Source organism: Lynx canadensis, chromosome D1 (genome assembly GCF_007474595.2).
Source record: "Lynx canadensis isolate LIC74 chromosome D1, mLynCan4.pri.v2, whole genome shotgun sequence".
Lineage (NCBI taxonomy): Eukaryota > Metazoa > Chordata > Mammalia > Carnivora > Felidae > Lynx > Lynx canadensis.
In genome coordinates, this window is record NC_044312.2 from 23,231,566 (window position 1) to 23,256,220 (window position 24,655).

A 24,655-nucleotide genomic window follows, 5' to 3' on the forward strand; every position below is an offset into this window, starting at 1 on the left:
TTTTATTGTATAAATAACACTCAATCACCTACAATTATCATATTTGTTTACCTCATCTCCATTTGAATATGAATTCTATGAAAGTAGAGATCTCCCTGTCTTGTTCAAGATACACAGTGTCTGGCACACAGAAAATGGAAGCCTAGAGAGGGTAAGTGACTTTCCCAAAGTCGCACAGCTGGTCAGTGCTGGAGCCAGACTTCATGGCTCCCAATTCAGGGCTCTTTTTGTTAAGACATAGCTGACCTTCTTTTGCTCTGGTCTTGCACACAGTTTATGACTTCTGATTTTATATTCCGAGAAGGTGGGGATGTTATCCAGGAAACTTGTGGACAAGCAGCATATGTTTTTGGTTGAAGATAATTATTCCAGATCCTAAGACTCCCTTACTAATGGGCTCTACTTCACAGAACAATTAGACTTTTCTCCAACTCATGATAGTATTTCTGGTAGAAATAACCCCAAACCAAACTGTCATTGACATACAGAATACTGTTATTGACTGATTGGAAATTGCAAAAATTGCCTCCCCCATTAGATTTGTCTGAAAAAAAAAAAAAAAACCTCAAAATAAAACTGACATTAGCGAAAATAGCACAATTTTTGATGGACTGTTTGATAAAATTTCTGTCAAATTATCTAATCCATCAAATGGACCAGCCAGAAATAACAGCCACAAAGGAAACTTACAAAGGGAGAAATGGATGGTTCAGTTGGTTAAGCAACCGACTTCCACTCAGGTCATGATCTCTTGGTCTGTGAGTTCGAGCCCCGCGTGGGGCTCTGTGCTGACAGCTCAGAGCCTGGAGCCTGCTTGGGATTCTGTGTCTCCCTCTCTCTCTGCCCCTCCCCAGCTTGTGCACGCGCTCTGTCTCAAAAACAAATAAACATTAAAAAAAATGTAAAAAGGGAGAAATAAATGAAAATTTTATATGGCAAAAAAAAAAGTAAAGAAAAGAAATTCTGATAGATGATTCATATTCTAGCTGCAAATCACATCTCCAGAATAGCATAGCAGACTTACGGGCAAACTAGGTAACACAGGAGGCAGAAGCCCCTAGCCTGGTAGAAAAGAAGATGGTGGACATGCATTTCTGCCCTGTTCACTTACCTTTCTTTTCAGCACTGAGTAAGATGAAAATTTCTGTGAAATGAAAATGGGTGGAAAATGGGTGAAAAATGGAAATGGTTTAATGGCTCTCCTATCGAAAATCGACCAAGAAGTACGATTGGCTCAACAGCTCTGTTTCAGAAACATTCCTTCCACGCTACGCAATGTTGGCATAATTCTTTATAAAAACGTCAGTATCCAACCCACGGTGTGTCAGGTGTCAAAGCACCCACAGAGTCCAAAGGGTGTTTTCTAGCTCTGGCACCCGGGGCGGCGAGTGCCCCCTCCTCTGCAGCATCATTAGCCGGCCTGGTTAGGGACTCGCTGCCTTCTTTCTCTTCCCTCAGCACCAGCCTCAATCCCGCCCGGTCAGCGCGAGGGGACAAAGGCCAGCAGCCTTAATTAAAAACGCTCCTTGCAGACAGATCACACGAACCAGCACTCCGAGGTTCCCTAGGGCCGGGACTATGGCCGGCTTCCTCGCGGAGCACTTCGGGAGTTGTAGTCGTCACGCCCTCGCGGAAGAGACAAGCTGCGGCGGCCTCTGCGCCGAGAAGGGCGGGGCCGCGGCTGGGGTTTGCGCAGGCGCACAGCTCCAACCAGGAAGCATGGCGGACTTAGCGACTCAACCCAGCAAGAGAAAGCGCGAACTGGACGCCGAGGAGGCGGAAGCTGCCAGCACAGAGGCAAAGGAAGCGGGCGTTGAGAATGGTACCTCCGCTCCTGTGCGCTTACCGTTCTCCGGCTTTAGAGTGAAAAAAGTGCTGCGGGAGTCCGCGCGGGACAAAATCATTTTTCTCCATGGGAAGGTACCATTAGGCAACCCTGGGTTGGAGTGAGCCAATCAATCATCGCCTTGGAGGCGGATTTTTTTTTTTTTTTTTTTTAAACCCGGGCTCAGCCGGAAAATACCAATCGCACTCCTGGAGGCGGGGGGGGAAAAGTGTACCACTAGACTGTGTGTGTGGGGGGGTGCTACGGGAGACAAGTTTACTCGTAGAATCAAGGAAATCAACAGGCGTAGGGTTTTCTTAATAACTCCTTTACCAAAAGTAACTAACACTTGTATAAAAATCACGTGTCGAGTTCTCCAAGCCAGTCATCCTGTATTCTCTGAACGAATTAGAGGTGCTAGGAACGCAGTGTTGCTGGATCATCTGTGGAACGACGTAGAGACGTAGGAGATAGGATCCCAGGTGTGCAGGATTTCAGACCTAACAGAGGAGACAGTTTATTAAATTGCGAATTCAGTTGCACATATCATGCACTGACAGCACTGAGCTAGGTGCTGGGGATGTAGAGATGTAAGTTACTATCCCTGATTTTCAGAATGCAGAATATCTGGTAGATAGCTGTCCCTAATACCATGTGCTCAGCTCTACAGAAGGGACTGAGAAGAGACTGGAGACCATCCTGGGAACTAGTGAGGAGGCGCAGCCAAGGGTAGGTTACTAGGATTCCTCAGAACCCCTAGCAGGAGCTCTCACTTGGGGAGGATCAGGGGGACCTTGGCCTGGGCTACCATGCCTCTCTGTGTCTTATTTTGTTTTGTTTTTTTACAAAGGTTCTGTCTAGTTCTCTCAACCCCACCTGTCTTCAGTCTGCAGCACTTGCTGAAGATTTTAGCCATAAGAACCTTTGAGCTAGGAGTTAACTGGGATACCCAGATTCTAGTTTCTCTCTCTCTCTCTCTTTTAATGCTTATTTATTATTTCTGAGAGAAAGTGTTTGCAAGTACGCTCAAGAGAGCTGGGAAGGGGCAGAGAGAGAGAGAGAATCCTAAGCAGGCTCTGCGCTGTCAGCTCAGAGCCCACCGCGGAGCTCGAACTCATCAACAGTGAGATCATGGCCTGAGCCAAAATCAAGAGTCGGTCGCTTAACTGACTGAGCCACCCAGGCACCCCTCTAGTTTCTTTTTTCAACACTGACTGTTCATGTGACCTTGGGCAAGTCACTTAATCTCTCTAGACATATTTCTTCATCTGTGAAATGGGGAGAATTTGACAAAGGCCCTCCAAGTCTGAAGCAGAAGAAAGAGAAGTTTTGCATCTTTGAGAAGAAAGATGTGAATGCACAAGCATTTGGGTTAATGAGATGCCTGCTCTGGGAGAAGGAACGGGAGGCCCCAGAGCTACTGTTTCTGTTTCTGGGCTCACCGATGGTGTCTCTGCCTCCAGGTAAATGAGGCCTCTGGGGACGGGGATGGAGAGGATGCCATTGTGATCCTGGAGAAGACACCATTTCAGGTGGAGCAGGTGGCCCAGCTCCTGATGGGCAGCCCTGAGCTCCAGCTGCAGTTCTCCAATGATATTTACAGCACCTATCACCTGTTCCCTCCACGGCAGCTGAGTGGTAAGCAAGTGGTGTCTAAAGTGGCTTCATGTGGGGAGAGGGGTTTGGTGGGAAATTAGGGGGTGCGGTGGCTACTCTGCAAAACTGATTTGCATATGCTCGTTCAATAGTTCTCTGTGGAAGGCGGAGGAGATTTGGTGCAAACCGCCCCCGCCTCGAGACACTTGGCAATCTCTGAAGACAGTTTTGGTTGTCAGAACTGGGAAAATGGGGGAGCCGCTGGTACCTAGAGGGTAGAGGCCAGGGCTGCTCGTGAATATCCTGCGAATTCCAGAATGGGACCTCATAACAAAGAAATGTCAGTGCTAAGGTTGGTGTAGTGTATTTTGGGGAGGTAGTGTGATTCGTGGTGTAGAATGTCTACTAATTGAATGATAGTGGTCGTCAACACTTAGTAAACTCTTAACTACTGTGCCAGCCACCATTCTAAGTGTCCTATATGTATCATTGTATTTAGTACTCAGAATAGCCCTGCTGTGATAGGACTGAGGGAACTGAGATTTTGAAAGGTTAAGTAACTTATCCAAGATCACAGCCCATGGGGGGCAGAAAAACTCAGATCTTTCAGTAGACAGCGGACTCACGCACCATGAGCAGTGTGTGGGGTGCTGCAAAGATCAGTTATTTCCCTGAAAGAACTCACTTTCTAGTCCCTGAGAAAAGGAGTGTGATCGAGGGGGATGGACTTGGGAAGGGAAGCAATTCATTGGTTAAAAGGCAGAGATTTGTTTTGGATTGCCAGGATTTTTTATTTACTAAGAAGAGGAAGAATTTATTTCAGCTTCCATGTCAAAAGCCAGGCACGATGTGGGCTTTTTGCCTTTAGCTGGTCAGGTTTAACAAGCAGCTTTGTCGGAAGCATGAAGGACACAGGTCGACCTTGAAGGTTCCTTCCAACCAGGAAATTCTGGGATCTGCTTTGTAGCATGTGGTGGTTCTGTAATATCCTTCTATCTTTTTATTTGTCCTCCAGCACTGAGGAACAATTTGCCTTTACAGATACCCTGCTGCAGGCTTTTTGGTAGGTTTGATCTTTTCTGCACCCCCAAAAAAGGGTGCCGTTATTTGTTGTCCTTTGGAGATGCATGTGAACACTCGATGAGAAACCAGCAGACCGTTCACGACTGAAGGCAAAACAGCCTGGTCCTCCGCAGAAAGCGAGCCAGATTGATTGGTGCGAGTTGATGGGAATGGACAGCTGTATTTACTTTCTCAGGAGCTGACATTTAAGCAAATGTAGTCCTCCACACGGGGTGGCAGAAGCATGACAGAAGGTTCTGTAGCCAAACACCCCTCGGGGCAGTCCCCAAACTATAGGCTCCGAGGTCATTATCCTGCTACCACCCCTTTCTCTCATCTTCCCCAGTGCCTCTCTCTCTCAGCCAAAATACAGAAGGTTCTGCTGCACAGAGAAACCCTGTGGAATGCCCAGCCTTTCCTTTTCATGTAATTTTTCCAGTACTTCTGTGATCTTGCACACAAGTGGTGGTGGCCACTGCCCTGTCTTTCTGTTTTTTGTCTTTTTTTTTTTTTTTCTTCCTGAGCTAAAGACTGAAAGAGGCAGTCAGTCATCTGCTCGCTACAGGTCTTCCTCCCCACTGACAACCCCAAATGTCTCTCTGCCTCTTCTCCAGTGCTGCCCACTCCCACCTGGCGGCCTCCTGTGTTAGCTCATCCTTCGCAGGGGTCTTGGCAGAAACATTAGCATACATGGAGTGCATTATACTTTTATTTTCTTCCCCCAAACTAGGCATGGTGATCAGAAGTTATAAAAATTTTTTCAGTGTTCAGAACTCCTCTCTCTTGTAGAGCCATACACCCTGTCCCTGGATGGTATTCTAGATCAGGGTTGACAAACTTTTACTGTAAAGGACCAGGGAGGAAATATTTTAAGCTTTATGAGCCCCATAAATGGTCTCTGTCACATATTCGTCCTTTTAAAAGTTTTTTTATTGTTATCTATTTAAAAAACATTTTGTTAATGCTTATTTTTTTTAATATGAAATTTATTGTCAAATTGGTTTCCATACAACACCCAGTGCTCATCCCAACAGGTGCCCTCCTCAATGCCCATCACCCACCCCCCATCTACCCTCAGTTTGTTCTCAGCTTTTAAGAGTCTCTTATGCTTTGGCTCTCTCCCTTTCTAACCTCTTTTTTTTTTTTTTCTTCTTCCCCTCCTCCATAGACTTCTGTTAAGTTTCTCAGGATCCACATAAGAGTGAAAACATATGGTGTCTGTCTTTCTCTGTATGACTTATTTCACTTAGCATCACACTCTCCAGTTCCATCCACGTTGCTACAAAAGACCATATTTCATTCTTTCTCATTGCCACGTAGTATTCCATTGTGTATATAAACCACAATTTCTTTATCCATTCATCAGTTGATGGACATTTAGGCTCTTTCCATAATTTGGCTATTGTTGAGAGTGCTGCTATAAACATTGGGGTACATGTGCCCCTATGCATCAGCACTCCTGTATCCCTTGGGTAAATTCCTAGCAGTGCTATTGCTGGGTCATAGTGTAGGTCTATTTTTAATTTTTTGAGGAACCTCCACACTGTTTTCCAGAGCGGCTAATGCTTATTTATTTTTGAGAGAGAGACAGAGAGCACGTGAGCGGGGAAGGGGCAGAGAGAGAGGGAGAGAGAGAATCCCAAGCAGGCTCCATGCTGTCAGAGCCCGATGCAGGGCTTGATCTCACAAACCACGGGATCATGACCTGAGCCGAAATCAAGAGTCAGATGCTTAACTGAGTAAGCCACCCAGGCACCCCTTTTCTTTTTTTTTTTAAACTACTGCTTTAAAAATGAAAATGCAATTTTCATTCAGGGTGCAGCGGCTGACGAGCCGGGGCACCTTCATAGCCACCTGACTGTGCACCTCCTACTCGCTTGCTGTACCCAGCCCATCCTCGCCGCCCCCTTGGCCCCCTGAGCTCACCCTCTCCCCACCCGCAGGCACGTCCAAGGCCAAGAATGGCCCCAAGTACACCTCCTTTTTCACGTTCACGGGCACCTTGGCTGCCATGGTCTTCAGCGCCCTGGGTGCCGCCCACGGCATGGCCAAGAGTGGCACCAGCATCGTGGCCATGTCTGTCATGCGGCCAGAACCGACCGTGAAGTCCATCATCCCCACATTGTCGCTGGTATCATCGCCATCTACAGGCTAGTGGTGGCGGTCCTTGTCGCTGATTCCCTGAATGACGGCAGCAGTCTCCAGAGGAGTTTCCTCCAGCTGGGTGCTGGCCTGAGCGGGCTGGTGGCTGTGGGGACGCCGGTGTGCATGGCATGGCCCAGCAGCCCCCGCTTTTCATGGGCATGATCCAGACCCTCATCTTCTCCGAGATACGCAGCCCCTGCGGTCTCCTTGTTGCCCTCATCCTCCCCACAAAGTAGCCTCTCTCTGAGTGCACCAGCCACAGAAGGCGATGTCAGGACCACCCCCTCATTCCGAAACGAACAGCCTGACACACACGCACGGGACAGCCACCCCCCAGTAATCAGTCTTGTAAAAGTTCAGTGTCCTGGTGCCTGTTGTCTGCTACCCTTGGCCTCGCCCCTGCTTGCCCGGTGCAATATCCCGGCCCACTCATTACCCACCCAGGCCAGACACCCCCACTCATCTGCCCTAGAGTGCTGTGTGTAGACAGGTGAATTAAATTGTCGTTTTCTCTTCACTGGATGTTTCTTACAAAGATTTGATCTGTTCATGTGTCGTGGTGCAGCCCTGTCTCCCAACTAGGTAATCTTAGGTAGAGTGTTGGGTTGTGGGGTTACCGTTCGCTCTGAGACTCGTCGGATGGAATCCCGTCCTCCAGCTCTGGCTGCCCGGAGCTGCGGCCCAGCGTGCTGGGCCTGCAAGGCTCTCGAGCTGAGCCGAGTCCAGTAAAGTTCTCCATTGTGACTGGGGGGAAGGGGAAAAAAGAAAGAAAACGCCACTTTTAGCTTGCTGTATGTGGAAAAACAGGCCATGCAGTGGAGTTGACCTTTTGGCCACAGTTCGTTAACCCGGTCCGGATTTTTCCCACTCCCAAGTGTGGTCTATGGACCAGCAGTATTACTGTCACCCAGGAGCTCGTTAGACATGTGGAATCTCAGACCCAGCTTCGGAAGTCAGCATTAGTATCTGCATTTTAGCCAAGCCCCCAGGCGAGTCGTAGGCACATCGGACTTTGAGAGGTGCTGGTCTTTAAACACCATCTGTGTGCGGTGCTGCCCGTGTTTGTTTCTCCACCCCTGCCCTCTCCACGAACCTCAGGCTCATTGCAGTAAGCGCCTACCTGACCTCTCTCTCCGGAGCTCCCACATAGGTAAGCTGTTTGAGACTCAGACACACAAATGTCTTTATTCATTTATTATTTATTTTAATACTCATTTATTTAAAAAAAAATTTTTTTTAATGTTTTTTATTTATTTTTGAGACAGAGAGAGACAGAGCATGAGCGGGGAAGGGGCAGAGAGAGAGGGAGACACAGAATCCGAAACAGGCTCCAGGCTCCGAGCTGTCAGCACAGAGCCCGATGTGGGGCTCAAACTCACGAGCTGTGAGATCATGACCTGAGCCGAAGTCGGACGCTCAACCGACTGAGCCACCCAGGTGTGCCAATGTTTTTAAAAACACTTAACCCATATTAAATAATAGCCGCTATGGTTATCCTCATGTGCTGCGTTCTATGCTGGTTTCTGTAACTTGCAGTGAATAGGATACCCTTTCTGCTCTGCAGTCTTGTTTGGGGAAGGACACCCTACAAGTTACTATGAAAGAGGGAAGTAAACTGAACAAGGTTTAGTCACCACCTGGATGTAGGGACAGAGGTCCTGGAAATTTGGAGCCATGTCAGACCCATTTCCGGTCCCCAGCAACCCGATCCATGTTAGGTGCTCAATAAATGCTGCTGGAAAATGAACCCACAAACTAACTCAGCCGGGTTTTTTTTTTTCCTATGGGCAAAGCATCCCACAGCCACAAGGTGGCGGCATTACCAAAGCATTCCCTTGGCCAGCTCCTTTGGCCTGTGTGCAGGAGCCTTCTCGGCCCCACCTCTCCAGCCTCAGAGTCACCAACTGCTAACACTGCCTGTAGAGGCCTTTAGGCAGGGTTCCTGCGGCCTCAGCCCTCTGAGCCCCCTGCACAGTTGCTGCTTTGAGTTTTTCTGCCAACTCTGGCTGTTCCTCCAGACCTCCTTCCCCACAATATTGCTTGCGTAGGGAAGCCCTTCTCCCTTCAATTTCTTTCTTTCTTTCAGTCTTTTTTCTTTTCTTTTCTTTTCTTTTCTTTTCTTTTCTTTTCTTTTCTTTTCTCTTTATTTTAGAGAGAGAGGGAGAGAGCATGCGAGAAGGGGAAAGGAGCAGATGGAGAGAGAGAGAATCTTAAGCAGGCTTCATGCTCAGTGTGGAGCCCAACATGGGGCTCAGTCCTATGACCCTGGGATCATTACCTGAGCCGAAATCCAGAGTCAGACACTCAACAGACTGAGCCACCCAGGCACCCCTCCCCTCGATTTCTGAGCTACCTGCTCTCTTGATTTCTTCTGTTATCTCTCTACTCATTTCTTCCCTACCAGCCTGATGATTTTTGCATTCTCCCCCCTTTATCCCTTCCAAATTCTCAGCTGACTGTAAGAGACTGCCCCTTTGAGCCACTCATGGCCCCCCACCCTGTTGACACAATAGAGCATGAGCGTTGGAGTTGGACGTGCTCGAGTCCTGTCCCAGTGCTAACGTTTACTTACTAGCGGTGTGGCCCAAGGCAGTGTTGTGCTGTTTCTGAGTTTTAATGTAGTGCAGAGGTTAAGAGCAAGCCTCGAGTCAGACATAATCTGTGCTGGAATCCTGGCTTTGTCCCTTTACCAGCTGTGAAGACTTGGTAAGTTTTTGTATTCATTTAACAGAGACAGAGTGCCTTCCGCATGTTTGGTGCTGTGCTAGGTATATATCGGTGAGTGCATCAGATACTCGCTCTGTCCTTGGAGTGGTAGCTGGGGGCACAGAGGCAGACAGCAAACAAGGAAACAAGTGTTACATGGCCACGGGCAGGAGAGGGGCTGGCTCTCTGCGGCCATGACACTCCAGCCGAAACCTGCAGGATGGAAAGGAACCAGCTGTGCTAAGAGCTGGTGAGGGGGGTGGGAGAATGTTCAGGGCACAGCATGTGTTCTGGACGAGGAAAGAGGAACAGAAAAGAGGCCATTTTGTCAGGAGCTTGAGGGGGCAGTTGATGTCTGTGGTGTGTGATACAGATGTAGTTGGGGAAGTAGCTCCAGTTATTGTTAAATTAGGTTAGTTCAGGACTGTTATGAAATAAATGACATAAAATGTTTTCGCCTCTGCCCACAAGGAGAGATACATTCTACGTTGTGACCCAGTACCTGTGAATAAATGTAAGTGGATTTGAGGGACACAGAAGGTTCACACAACAGTACTTAACCCTTACTTTATCGGCCAGTCACCAGTATTTCCAACTTAATTCCAGTCTTGTTTGTTTCCGTTTAAATGCTGGTCTTAACTTCCTAAATTAATTTCGTCATCACAGTCATGGGTTATGGCTCATGACACAAAGCACATATGGCCCGTGACTCGCTTATCTGTGTACTTGGTAAGTATTAGTCATTTTCTATGATTACTTTTCTACCTTTAAGATTGTATGGGCCTTAAATGGAAATAGTGTACATTAGGTGCCTGGCCCTGACCGTGGGCAGGCCTCCTTTCTTCCCCCCGTGGCCATGTGGCAAATGTGAGGGCCGGGTAGGCCAGATGGCTGGCATCTCCATGCTTCCCTGGCCATCCATGCAGGGCAGAGCCTGGATCATCTGCTTTTCCGGCTCTCACGCTCTCATACCCGTGGCCTATCAATGGAGCCCTTTCATCAGGATCTCTGTTCTCCCTTACCTGGGGGAGAACGGGGGGGAGATAGTAGAGAGAGGGGTGTGACTCAGAAATCCAGACTGTGTCTAAAAAGGCCAATTGTTTTCCCCGATGTAGAGCAGGGGTGTGGAATCTCAGGTTCAGAGGAGGAGAAGGCGTCTGTGTGGGAGTGAGGCCAGGGCAGGGTGTGGAGAGAACCTGGGAATCACATCGTCTTTCGGTTGCAGAGAACTCTGCATTTTAGTATTTTAGCTACAGGCACGGTTTTCCTCCCTGTGCTCCTTACAGAGGCAAAACCAGGACCCCTGGAGTCCAGAGTGAGGGCTTGTTTGGAGGGAGCATTTTAAAAACTAGCTATTCCCTTCGAGGGTTCGAGCCCTGCCTGGGGCTCTATGCTGACAGCTCAGAACCTGGAGCCTGCTTCAGATTCTGTGTTTCCCTGTCTCTCCCTCTCCCCTGCTCATGCTCTGTCTCTCTTTCTCGCAAAAATAAAAATAAATAGTAAAAAAAAAAAAAAAATTTTTTTTAAACTAGCCATTCCCTGGTAGCATTGTTCATGATAGAAAAATCTAGAAACAATCCAGTTATCAGCGAACAGTAGAATACATAAGTAAATCAAGGTGTTTTCCTGCACCAGACTGCTTCTTCCGGGCAGGGGAAATGAATGAACTACAGCTATACATGTCAAGAATCTCACCATGTAGAGCCAGAAAAGCAAGACACAGAATACACAGTGTGATTCCAATTAGATAAAGTTGAAAACAAGCAGAGCTGAACAATATACTGCTTAGGGATACATGCATACGTAATAGAATTTAGAAGATAAAGAAATGATTAATGCCTGATTCAGCAAAGTGATTATCGCTGGTGGAGGCAGGGCAGAAAGGATGTCAAAAGTCTGGTAAGGCTCTGTTTCTTGGACTGCACGCTCCATGCACGGGTGTTCTTTTGTTTTATTTTAGGTCTTCAAATGGTACCTATTTTTTTTTTTAATTTTTTTTTTTAATGTTTATTTACTTTTGAGAGAGACAGAGACAGAATGCGAGTGGGTTAGGGGCAGAGAGAGAGGGTGACACAGAAGCAGAAGCAGGCTCCAGGGTCTGAGCTGTCAGCACAGAGCCTGATGCGGGGCTCGAACTCACGAGCTGTGAGATCATGACCTGAGCCAAAGTCGGACGCTCAACCGACTGAGCCACCCAGGTGCCCCAAATGGTACCTATTTTTATATTTATTTTTATTTTATTTTATTTGTTTAAAAATTTTTTAATGTTTATTTATTAAGAGACAGAGCATGAACCAGGGGAGGGGCAGAGAGAGAGGGAGACACAGAATCGGAAGCAGGCTCCAGGCTCCGAGCCGTCAGCACAGAGCCTGACGCGGGGCTCGAACTCACAGACCGCAAGATCATGACCTGAGCTGAGGTTGGACGCTTCACCGACTGAGCCACCCAGGCGCCCCTTATATTTATGTACATATACACACGTGTATAAATGTGTGCATATGTGTACACCTGTTGTTTTACACGCGTGTGTAACAGCTGCTGTTAGCTGTTGTCATATAACGTATTGGCCAATAAAAGGTAAGAAAAACTAGTAGGTCCTTAGAAGAACTAAGAACACTCCCCCATTACATTTTAGGGCTCTGCTTTCATTCTCAAATTTGGTTTCTAGACATGGTTGCTGAAATTAAGTGTTTGATTAAAGCCTCCTTCCTCTGGGTTTTGGGCACTAGACTTCTGTCCTTCTCTCTGGGGCAGAGAAGTGGCGGAGCCTGGCTCTTTTGTCTCTTGTGGACAGGGGAGCCCGTGCTGTGCTGGAGCACATGCCAGGACGGTGCCGGCCCCGGCAGAAGAGGGCAATGTGGGGAGGTCCTCCAGCACCTGGAAGAGAAGGCTTGGTACCAGGCTCTGTGGGCTCTACTCCAGCACACGCTGGCACAGGCCTGTCGCTCCCTCCTCTGTGGGTGTCCTCGGCAGGCCTCCCGTTGCAGCTGAGCTGAACGACCAGAGTTCTGTGAGCAGTGACCCACAGGGAAAGTCTCACCAGACGGGTTTCCACCTGAGCGGGGGTGTTGAAGAGCCCATGCCGGGTGACACCAGCGCAAGTCATGGAATTGCCCTGGGACTCAGTTTCTCTGAAAGATAAACGAGGAATCCAATAGCTGGCTAGCCCACCTCAGTGGACTTCTGTATCATATGAGATCGTGGAACCACAGTCTCTCGGGTTTGAATGGAACTCGACGTTTATTTAGTAATGTGATTCTTAACTGGAACTTTTCATCAGGATTGCTTAAAGAGCTTTCTCGAATACAAATCTGGACCTACTGAATAAACCTCTGTGGTGGGATTAGGCCATTCATCACAATCATACAGTCCCATGGTCAGCTCATCAGATAGCCCTGAGGGGCTTATCTACATGGCCAGGAACAGGCTCTTATACTGCTCTGCCCACCCTGGTCCTGCTTTCCAGAAGCAACTACCATGAAGAGAATTTCTGGGTTTGGTGCTTCTGGTAATTTCCTCCAAACACTTAGCTGAAAAATAAGGTCATACAACTTCTTGATTTGTACAATTTTGACCCTATCAGTCCTCCACAGTGGAAATTGAGAGGTTTAGGCTTCTTTATACTCTCCTTGCCCTGTCTCCCCTCTCCTTCCAATATTTATGTTTATATTATTGCTTTTAGAGTCTTAAAAAATTGCCTCTGGAATCGTACACATACTGAAACCTGTAGCCCTGCGTCCCTCTTGTCACTCTGTCGGGTAAGAACACCCATGCCTCTGGCCTTTGCTGTCTCCCAGCTTCTCTGTCAGCCATGCTTGTACTTCACACTGTCACGGTATTTTCTGTTGCATGATTGTAATCAGGTCTTGTGTGTTTTCTCTGATTCTGAGTTGCCAGATGGTATGGTGGCCAGTTTAATGTGTGCTACACACTCACACAGAGTGTGTTAGGGCTCTGGTTCCTCTCCTACCTGCCCTGTGCAGTGGACCCTCATGCCCCCGGGATGTGTCTGATGTATAGGTCAAACAGATTCTCTGTTCTCACATCCCAACACATTCTTCCAAATCATGCTGTTTTTAGTTTATTTCCTATTTGAACCATTATTTTATGCTTTTCCTTTTTCATTTCATAAAGTTTCTAGTTGTCCTGCCCCCCCCCCCCTTTTTTTTGACTTGTGGCAGGAAGAAGCCTGAGCCTTTACTCTGTTTTTGAAATTATCCAGCTACTGGTTTGATGATTCATTACATGATAAGTCCTTCCTTCCTGGAAATGTTGCTTCCAGAATACTCTTTCCTGCTCCTCCAATCTGGACAGCTGATGCTTTCGGCATGCTGCATGGCTGTCAACTTGAGACTTCCTTTCACAGCTCTTCTGAGTTAGATACAATGTTTTCTGGATTCAATGTCTTTCTCTCTGGTTTTAGTCTCTTGTTTAGCTAAAGTGTAGTCTTTAAGTACTTCCTCAGAAAGAACACATGAAAGGTAAACCTTGAATCCTTCATTTTGCCCTCACTCTTGATTGATGCGTGGCTGAATACAGAATTTAAATTTCTTTCCCTCAAAACATTGGAGACACTGATCTGTTGACTTCAAGCATCCACTGTTGTTAACAAGACATCTGATGCCAGTTCGATTTTCACTTCCTTACAATTAACTTGGTTTTGCATTTTCATTCTTTTTTTTTTTCCCCCTGCTTTGTCAGTTTCCTTTTCTGGAGCTTATGTTAGTATGCTCTGTTTATCTTAGGTGTACTGAAATACGTAAGGCCGTGTTCAGGTTGGATTTTTTTTTTTTTTCATTCATTGTGCTCGGTACTTTTGGACCCTTTTGATTTAAAGGCTTATGTCATTCTTCCGCTCTGTACATTTTTTTTCTGTTATTTCTTTGATGATTTCCTTCCCTGCTTCCTTTATTTTCCTCTTACTGGAAACCCTCTTAGGTGTGAGACTCCTAGAGTGATCCTGTGTATTGCTCCTGTGTTCTCCCGCTTTTCCCATCTAGGTCTTTTCTTTTTACAGGGCAGTAGATTGTCTTAACTTTATCTTCCAGACCTCCTGGTGGAGGTCTTAATTTGGCAGTCATATTTTTAATTTTCTTCCTTCTGATTCTCTGTTTCATTTTCTTAGCATCTTGCTCTGGCTTTACAGGGTCCAAACTGGGTTGACTTTCTCTGACCCACTAATTAGAATAGTTTTCAGAATTATCTCTTGACCCTTCCCTGATCTCATTTCCTCTGGGATCTGGTTCTGGTTGTTTATTTTGGTCATTCTTTTTCAGGCTGCTGGTTTTCTCTTAACGTCTGGTGAACGTTAGCTCATCGATGTTTACAAATGAAGAAGCAGGCTGATAGTCTAGTGAGTTGATATGGGCTTTGTCTGCTATCCACTTGGTAGGTCTATTTCCACAACAGGCCTCTCCTGGATGAGTATCTGGCCCATTGCCGTGCGGATGGGGAGCGGGCCTTTTCGGCTGGCTGGCTGGCCATGCCTCAGGGTGCAGTTTGAGTGGCATTCCAGACGTACCAGCACCCGCTCTGGAGCCCTCAACGCTCTCTTGTCCACTCCAGCTTATGGGCCAGATCTGGCCTGCTGCTTTTCGTATGGCCTGTGAGCTAAGAATGGTTGTTGCATTTTTAAAGGGTTGTTTTAAAAAACAAAAAACTAAGAAGAAAATGAGAAAGAGACGGCATGGCCTACAACACCTAAAAAACTGCTGTCACGTTTTCCAGAAAAGCTTGCCTACCACTGCTCTGGTTTGATGCCTTTGGAGGACAGCCCTCCTGTTTTCATCTGGCATGAAGTGGCTGCCCCTGGGGCGGTGTTGTGGCACAGGGTGAAACGAGTTGGTGCAGCTGTTCTCTAGATAGCCCTTTGGTTGATTCCAGCTTCCAGCTTCATTTCCCCTCCTGTCCTCTGTACCTGGTTGCTTAGAGCCAGCTGGGTATGTAGCACGGAGGGGTGCATACTGGGAGCCGGTGGGTTGGAGTGTGCGGACGTGGTTTCTCCCATAGCTGGGGACATGGTAGCCCCTGGGATGGCTGGACTTGGTGATGGGAGCATGAGAAGTAGAAGGGGTATTCTGGGTGAGGGTAATAGTGTAGACAGAGCTGTGGAGTGGGCTCCTCACATTAGCTGGGCTTTGAAATGAGGTAGGGGCAAAGGGGTATTTGCTCCTTTGGTTTCATCCCTTGAGGCCACCTGACAATGGCTGATTTCTGCCTACTTTTCTCCCTGGGTGCTTTAGAGCTTGTGACACCAGTGAACCAAGCCCCTTCTGGGGCTTGGAGAGACGGTAGAATGACAACTTTTCATTTCAAGATGGAAAGGTTTCTTTCTTTTTTTTAATTTATTTTATTTTATTTCTTAAATTTACATCCAAGTTAGTGTATAGTGCAACAATGGTTTCGGGAGTAGATTCTTTAATGCTCCTTACCCATTTAACCCATCCCCCCCTCCCACAACCCCTCCAGGAACCCTCTGTTTGTTCTCCATATTTAAGAGTCTCTTGTGTTTTGTCTCCCTCCCTGTTTTTATATTATTTTTGCTTCCCTTCCCTTGTGTTCATCTGTTCTGTGTCTTAAAGTCCTCCTATGAGTGAAGTCATATGATACTTGTCTTTCTCTGACTGACTTATTTTGCTTAGCATAATATCCTCTAGTTCCATCCACGTAGTTGCAAATGGCAAGATTTCATTCTTTTTGATTGCCGAGTACTACTCCAGCATGTGTGTGTGTGTGTGCACACACACATACACACCACGTCTTCTTTATCCATTCATCCATCAATGGACATTTGGGCTCTTTCCATACTTTGGCTATTGTTGATAGTGCTACTATAAACATTGGGGTGCTTGTGTCCCTTTGAAACAGCATACCTGTATCCCTTCGATAAATACCCAATAATGTAATTGCTGGGTTGTAGGGTAGTTCTATCTTTAATTTTTTGAAGAACCTCCATACCATTTTCCAGAGTGGCTGCACCAGCTTGCATTCCCACCAACAATGCAAAAGATCCTCTTTCTCTGCATCCTCGCCAGCATCTGTTGTTGCCTGAGTTGTGAATGTTAGCCATTCTGACGGGTGTGAGGTGGTATCTCATTGTGGTTTTGATTTGTATTTCCCTGATGATGAGTGATGTTGAACATTTTTTCCTGTGTCAGTTGGCCATCTGGATGTCTTCCTTGGAGAAGTGTCTATTCATGTCTTTTGCCCATTTCTTCACTGGATTATTTGTTTTTCGGGTGTGGAGTTTGATAAGTTCTTTATAGATTTTGGATACTAACTCTTTATCTGATATGTCATTTGCAAATATCTTCTCCCATTCTGTCAGTTGCCTTTTAGTTTTGCTGATTGTTTCCTTCGCTGTGCAGAAGGTTTTTATTTTGATAAGGTCCCAATAGTTCATTTTTGCTTTGGTTTCCCTTGCCTCCAGGGACATGTTGAGTAAGAAGTTGCTGAGGCCAAGATCAAAGAGGTTTTTTTCCTGCTTTCTCCTCGAGGATTTTGATGGCTTCCTGTCATACATTGAGGGCTTTCATCCATTTTGAGTTTCTTTTTGCGTATGGTGTAAGAAAGTGGTCCAGGTTCATTCTTCTGCATGTCACTGTCCAATTTTCCCAGCACCACTTGCTGAAGAGACTGTCTTGATTCCATTGGATATTCTTTCCTGCTTTGTCAAAGATTAGTTGGCCATACGTTTGTGGGTCCATTTCTGGGTTCTCTATTCTGTTCCATTAATCTGAGTGTCTGTTCTTGTGCCAGTACCATACTGTCTTGATGATTACAGCTTTGCAGTATAGCTTGAAGTCTGGGATTGTGATGCCTCCTGCTTTGGTTTTGTTTTTCAAGATTGCTTTGGCTATTCGGGGTCTTTTCTGGTTCCATACAAATTTTAGGATTGTTTGTTCTAGCTCTGTGAAGAATGCTGGTGTTATTTTGATAGGGATTGCATTGAATATGTAGATTGCTTTGGGTAGTGTCGACATTTTAACAATGTTTGTTCTTCCTATCCAGGAGCATGGAATCTTTTTCCATTTTTTTGTGTCTCCTTCAGTTTCTTTCATAAGTTTTCTGTAGTTTTCAGCATATAGATTTTTCACCTCTTTGTTTAGATTTATTCCTAGGTATTTTATGGTTTTTGGTGCAACTGTAAATGGGATCGATTCCTTGATTTCTCTTTCTGCTGCTTCATTGTTGGTGTATAGGAATGCATCTGATTTCTGTGCATTGATTTTATATCCTGCAACTTTGCCGAATTCATGAATCAGTTCTAGCAGTTTTTTGGTGGAATCTTTTGGGTTTTCTATATAGAGTATCATGTCATCTGCGAAGAGTGAAAGTTTGACCTCCTCCTGGCCGATTTGGATGCCTTTTATTTCTTTGTGTTGTCTGATGGCTGAGGCTAAGACTTGCAATACTATGTTGAATAACAGTGGCGAGAGTGGACATCCCGGTCTTGTTCCTGACCTTAGGGGGAAAGCTCTCAGTTTTTCCCCATGGAAGATAATATTAGCATTGGGTCTTTCATATGTGGCTTTTGTGATCTCGAGGTATGATCCTTTTATCCCAACTTTCTTGAGGTTTTTTAGTAAGAAAGGGTGCTGTATTTTGTCAGATGCTTTCTCTGCATCTGTTGAGAAGATCATGTGGTTCCTGTCCTTTCTTTTATTGATGGGATGAATCACATTGATTGTTTTGCAGATATTGAACCAGCCCTGCATCCCAGGTATAAATCCCACTTGGTCATGGTGCATAATTTTTTTAATGTATTGCTGGATCCAGTTGGCTGATATCTTGTTGAGGATTATTTCATCCGTGGAAGTTGGTGTATAGTTCTCCTTTTTAGAGTGGTGTTTGTCTGGTTTTAGAATCAAGGTAATGCTGGCTTCATAGAAAGAGTTTGGAAGTTTTCCTTCTATTTCTATTTTTGGAACAGCTTCAAGAGTATAGGTGTTAACTCTTCCTTAAATGTCTGGTAGAATTTCCCTGGAAAACCATCTGGCCCTGGACTCTTGTTTTTTGGGAGATTTTTGATTACTAATTTGATTTCTTTACTGGTTATGGGCAAGATGGAAAGGTTTCTTACACCTGGGTAAAATTCTTTAAAAAAAATTTTTTTTAATGTTTATTTATTTTTGAGAGAGAGACAAAGCACAAACCAGGGAGGGGCAGAGAAGGAGACACAGAGTCCGAAACAGGCTTCAGGCACCCAGCTGTCAGCCCAGAGCCCGATGTGGAGCTCGAACTCATGAACCATGAGGTCATGACCTGAGCCGAAGTCGGACAGTTAACCAACTGAGCCACCCAGGCGCCCCAGCCTGGGTAAAATTCTTGACCCAGACCTTGGGTTCTCCCTTTCCCTTGGCAGTCTAATTGACTCATTCTCTCCTTCCCCTGCCACCTCAGCTCAGGGAACCCTTGCACACTGCCTCCTCTGTGCCCCCGTCTCCTCCCTTCCCTCTGTTCAATTCTCCATTTAGACACCTGGCTTCCATGAAGCCAGGAGAAGCCATGTCATTCAGAAATGAGTAGAAGTGAGTAGATCCTGAACGACTGAGATGCAGTCACCGGCACTAGTGGTGTTCTCTTTCTCTCTGTCTCCCAGATGGGGCAAGTTCCCAAGACTCTGTGGCAGTCTTGAGGCTCAAGTCAGCAGAAAAGTCAGCTTACTCAGGACCAGTGGGCGAAGGCGGATTACCCACAGGATAGCTGGTTCCACTTCATTGCTTGGCTCCAGCTGTGGCTGCCGGCCTGCGGCAGCCTGGTTCCGTTGTCCCCTTCTGATCCATACTTCTCAGTGAATGATAACCTAGAATTCTGGTAGCCTGGACCCATCTTGATGGGGGATGTATCCTGTGCCTTGGGCTTTCTCCCTTCCCACCAACACTCATACTGTGGCAGTGTCCATTGATGTTGCCCTGAGACTGGGTACCTGTGCTCCTCTCGGAGTGAATAAGGAAATGCCTTTAGACAGGAATTTGAGAGAGGGGCCATGTTTTGGAACTCCGAAGTGTTTGGTCCAGTAGCTTTTGCAGTCTGATCTGCTTATCCCCAGAATAGCTTCTTCCTGTGTGTGGGAACGTGGGGGATCTCACAGCCCTAATGGTGGGACTGTCCACCAGTGGCTCCATTATCTCATTAGATACCAGTTCTCAGTTCTTCTATTCAAATGGAACTTTGTGGAATGCAGTAAGTCCCACAGCCATCCTGTAGCAGCACTTCTCATTCCTAAAGGACCACCTCTGATACCGTGTAGCCAAAGGCCACCTCAGGCAGCCCTGGGGCGGCATTCAGAGTCCCCGGATTTGCTTGTATTTGCTTGTGGGCCACTGGCTGTCATATGTCCTTCCTGGGCCTTGGAGAACTGAGGAGAAGGAGGGAAGGAGCCTGTCACATCCAGGGCCTGGCTAAAAATCAGTATTTGCCTCTCCCCTGCTTCTAATAGCATCTCTGCTTTCATTGAGACAGGTCATTAGCTGCTCGAAGGTTTGCTGTGGGGTGGCCAGAGCTGCCTGCAGGACCCTGCCCACACCCTTCACCCCGTTTTTTTTTTTATCTGGAGGTCTCTCCAGGCCTCCCCTGGAGTACTTGCAGCATGCCTGCTTGTGCAGGACAATGACCACCGCCTCTCCGGCCTCCAGCCCGCTCTCCCTGGACACCTCAGGGGAGATCCCCAGCAGGAGGGAAAATAACACAAGTCCCCAGGAGACCCTGCAGCCTCGCTCCCTTGCCGGCCTTTCCGCCAGCGTTCTTTGATGGAGCGCCCCGCCAGTTTTGGGCATCTGCCCATCACCTGGGTGGCTCTGCCCGGGCCCTGGTGGAAGGGGACGTGGGAGTGGGTGTCACACGCAGATCCTGCTTTGCTGTTGCTTCTCTCCAGGCTCCCCCGAGCCGGCACATCTGGGTCAAATAAGTTGAAACTGGCTCATCATAATGAAAGGAGAGCAAAAGCCACAGACTGAGCCATAGGAATTACCTCATCGTGTAGAAGTCATCAGTAACGGCTGGAAAGCAGTCTTGTTTGAACATGTGTATGGGAAGGAGAGCAGACTGTCTGTGGTTTGCATTTTCATGTTTCATGTGCAGCAGCGTTTTCCTGGGGATTTGGCTAAGCCAGCTTTGGCAGAGAGCAAGAAAGGCAGCTGCTCTTTTCCTCTCCGTAGCCCTGCCTCCCCGCCTCTGAAGGCAGTTGGGCGGAGGACAGGGGGTGGGCTTCTTTATTGGAGAAGGCCTTTCAGGACACTCTTAGGGGTCTTTTCCGACAGCACAGAGCTGTCCTAGCCAGGAGCACAGCGACCTGCCCTCCTGCGCTGCAGAGAGAAGGAACATGCGTGTATAGGGCAGTGATTCATCTGGGATGCAGATGCCAAAACATCCCTGCCGTCCCAAGCCCTGCACGGGCTGCGGTGCCACCACAAGGCCCCTCTGCTCGGACCGCACGCAGGCCTCCTTCCCTGAGAGCCAGCGCCGTCATCTGGTGGGGGGCAGTGGGGCGTGACGCGACGCACATAAGCTGAAACGGCCGTTGTCCCCTAGTGCGAGCGGGGTCGTCTTCCATCCCTCCGTGCACCCCACCAGAGCCCGTTCTCGCCCAGCGTCCGGCCACAGCGTACCCTGGCTATCAGTACTTCCCGAGTACCTCCGCATCTGTGCCCCTGCCCCACTCCCTCCCCAGGAAGCACAACAGACGGACACCAGTGCTGCTGTTGGTCCCGTGCGTTGTGATGTGTTTCCAGACCTCCCAGTCTGCAGCCCCAATCTCTCTGGCACCTTATTATGCCCTTTGGTTCTGCTGACAGCTGTTTACATGTCTTTGGGAGGGACTGGAACTAATCACGTTTCTCCCATCTGATGGGGCTGCTTTTTGGAGAACACGGAGGTAGGACAGGCTTCTTAGGGAAAGGTCTGAAAGGGAATGGCCCTCTGCCACTGGGAAAGCAATGTTGCACAGAGGAGCCAGACTGCTTGGGTTCACATCTCAGCTCTGCGCCTTCTTAGCTGTGTGGCCTTGGCCAAATCACTTAACCTCTCTGGGGCTTATTTAAGGAGGGGCTTATTTTTCAGTTTTTAATGTATTTGTTACATAAGTGATCCACATTTGTTTTGGAAAATGTAATAAATCTCCCCCCCCCAAATTAATTTTAAAAATTACAGTTATGTGTAATTCCACCACCCAGTGGTAACCGTTCCACATCTTGGACCATGTCCTGAAATTCAGGCTTTTTTCTGTGTGTGTTTATGTGTATGCAGTTATGCATGCATGCACACGTTCTTTAAAAAGTAAAATGGCATAATATATATTCTGTTCTGTAACTGCATCGTAAGGACCTAATACATATGAGGTGCTGCTTTAGGCTCTGCACACACAGTATGTAAAACAACGCCTCTGCTCTCAAGGAGCTTATGTCCAGTTGGAGGAGATGAACCATAAATAAATAAATAGGTCAAGTGGTAATAAACAGCTAAGAAGAAAAAGAAAGTATTAAACAGTGTTACTACCGTATTATTGACTATGTCCTTGATGCTGTACCTTTCCTCTTCGTGACATTTTTTTTTTTTTTTATAACTGAAACAGACTTTTGGGTTTTTTGTTCATTTGTTTTAGTTTTTAGATTCTACATGAAAATAAAATTATATGGTATTTGTTTTTCTGTAAGTGACTTATTTCATTTGGCATAATATACTCTAGGTCCATCCATGTTGTTACAAATGTCAAAATTTCTTTTTTTTTTTTTTTTTAACGGCTGAGTAATGTTCCAGTGTATGTATATACCACTTTTTTATCCATTAATCTATTGATGGACACTTGGGCTGCTTCCAGATTTTGGCTCTTGTAAATAATGCTGCCATAAACATAGGGCTGCCTATGTCTTTTTGAATTAGTATTTTCGTTTTCCTTAGGTAAATACCCAGTAGTGGAATTCCTGGATCACATGGTATGGTGACAGATGGTGACTACATGTATCTTGGGGAGTGATGAGTAATATTATAGAATTGTCCAATTTGATGGGGCGCCTGGGTAGCTGAGTCGGTTAAGCGTCCGGCTTCGGTTCAGGTCATGATCTCACAGTTTGTGAGTTCGAGCCCTGCATCAGGCTGTGTGCTGACAGCTCAGAGCCTGGAGCCTGCTTCGGATTCTGTGTCTCCCTCTCTGTCTGCCCCTCCCCTGCTCATGCTCTGTCTCTCTCTGTCTCTCTCTCTCTCTCAAAAATAAATCAACATTAAAAAAAAGAATTGTCAAATTTGATATATTGTACACCTGAAACTAATAGAACATCGTACATCACATACACTTCAAAAATGCATTTTTGAAAGTAAAGCATTATGGGGGTGCCTGGGTGGCTCAGTCAGTTAAGCATAAGACTTTGGCTCAGGTCATGATCTCACAGTTATGGGCTCGAGCCCCGCATCGGGCTGTCTGCTGTCAGCACGGAGCCTCCTTCAGATTCTCTGTCTCCCTCTCTCTCTGCCTCTCTCCTGCTCCCTCTCTCTCAAAAATAAATAAGCGTTAAAAAATAATAGTAATAAAGCCTTACGGGGTACCTGAGTGGCTCAGTCTGTTGAGCTCATGGTCTGTGAGTTCAAGCTCCACATCGGGCTTGCTGCTGTCTGTGTAGAGCCCACTTCAGATGCTCTGTCCCTCTCTGTGCCCCTCTCCCGCGTGTGCTCTCTCAAAAATAAACAAACATTTAAAAAATAATAAGAAAGCACTGTGGGGCACCTGGGTGGCTCAGTTAGTTAAGTGTCTGACTCTTGATTTTGGTTCAGGTCATGGTTTCAGCACTGTGAGATCCAGCCTCACGTGGGACTCCGCAGTGCGGAGCCTGCTTAAGATTTTCTGTCTTCCTCTCTGTTCCTCCCGCCGACCCCCCCCCCCCAACACACACGAATAAAAAATAAATAAATAAAGCATTATAAGGGAGACAGAAGGACAGGGACATGGGCTTCCAGTTACAAGAGGGCATTTTGCCCACCTGTTTCCTCTAAAACCCTCACTAGAAATGACATTAAAGAAATTGCCTTACAAAAAGTTATCCTGCAGTGACTAGAGAAGGAAGAGGAGACAAACCTAGGAAGTGACGGGAGGAGTGACTGACCTCACGGATGTGGGAGAGGGAAACCTGAGCCAGCAGGTCCCATAAATTCTGTCCCACTTCACCCAACTGGTAACGGCCCCTCCCAGAGATCCAGCGTCTACAGAGGTTCAAACAAGGTCTGGAGGTTCTCAGTGCAGTTGAGGGGGGCTCAGGGTACTGAAATGTAGAGGCTTAAGTGGAAGCTTACCTATTCAGTGTTAGTGCCCACTCCCCCTGCCCGCCAACTGCTTCTCCTTCCTGTCACTCAGAATGCTGTCAGCCAGGCTTGTACTCCATGTACGAGATTGGAAGAGTCACGTGTGGAGAATCTGACCAGCGCAAGAGAGAAGACAAACCTTTGGGGATTCCGTCATGCAAGGGCATAGCCTGACCATCCTAAAATGAAGCTTCAGGTGAACACACGTATGTCCACAGAGCTTCCCATCAGCTTTGTAGTGTTCGGCCCTCCGATATGAGTGAGTGGACAGGCAAGGGTGACCAGACTTGAGGAAAGTGTCAGTTGAAAAAGAGAGGAAGGAAAAGAAAAGAACTCGGAAGAAACAGAAACTATGTGGGGAGAAGAAATTTGCAAAAACTGTCGTTAACGTCCAAGACAAATGATATATCAAAGGCATAAGAATAAGATACCATCAACAAGGAGTTTTTTTAAGAAGCTCTTGGAAATTAAATGCACAGTAGAACTGAAAATTTCAATACAAGAAGTTAAAACTTCCTTAAAATTAGAGCGGTAAGACACAGAGGGCATTCACTTTCTAACATCCCCTCTGTAAAGAGAGCTTTCCTACTGTTCTTACTTTCTGATCTTATGCTCTAATAAACTTTTGCCTGCTGCTCAAAAAAACACAAAAACTAAAAAAAAAAAAAAAAGACACAGATTGGAAAATGGGAGAGAAAAGCAAAGTGGAAGATGGATCTAAAAAGCTAAATATTAAATATTCAGATAGGCATTCTAGAAAGACAGGGTGGGGAAAATGGGGGAGAAAATAATCAGAGAAATAACAGGTTTTCCCGGACTGAAGAACGGGATTTTCGAGATTGAAAGTCCATTTACCCAGATCAGGGGATGAATAGAAACCGCTCAGAGACCCATCAACATGGTTGGGACATTGAGGACAACAAGAAAACGGGTCAGTACAAAGGTATGGGGATCAGAAAGACCTCAAACTTCTCAACAGCATCATCGCAATCTAGAAAATCGTGGAGCTTTCGTATTTTGAGGGTCACTGCT

The 24,655-nt window shown here is 46.6% G+C and overlaps 1 protein-coding gene across 1 annotated transcript in view; it reads left to right on the forward strand.

The window, feature by feature from the left end:
• Positions 1-1,491: 1,491 nt before the first annotated feature.
• DCPS (decapping enzyme, scavenger) overlaps positions 1,492-24,655 on the forward strand; it is a 45,449-nt gene continuing 22,285 nt past the window's right edge. Inside the window, exons 1-2 of the mRNA XM_030333458.1 lie at positions 1,492-1,920; positions 3,289-3,463. Coding sequence (XP_030189318.1) covers positions 1,579-1,920; positions 3,289-3,463 — 517 coding nt within the window. The 5' untranslated portion in view covers positions 1,492-1,578. The remainder of the gene's footprint in view (positions 1,921-3,288; positions 3,464-24,655) is intronic.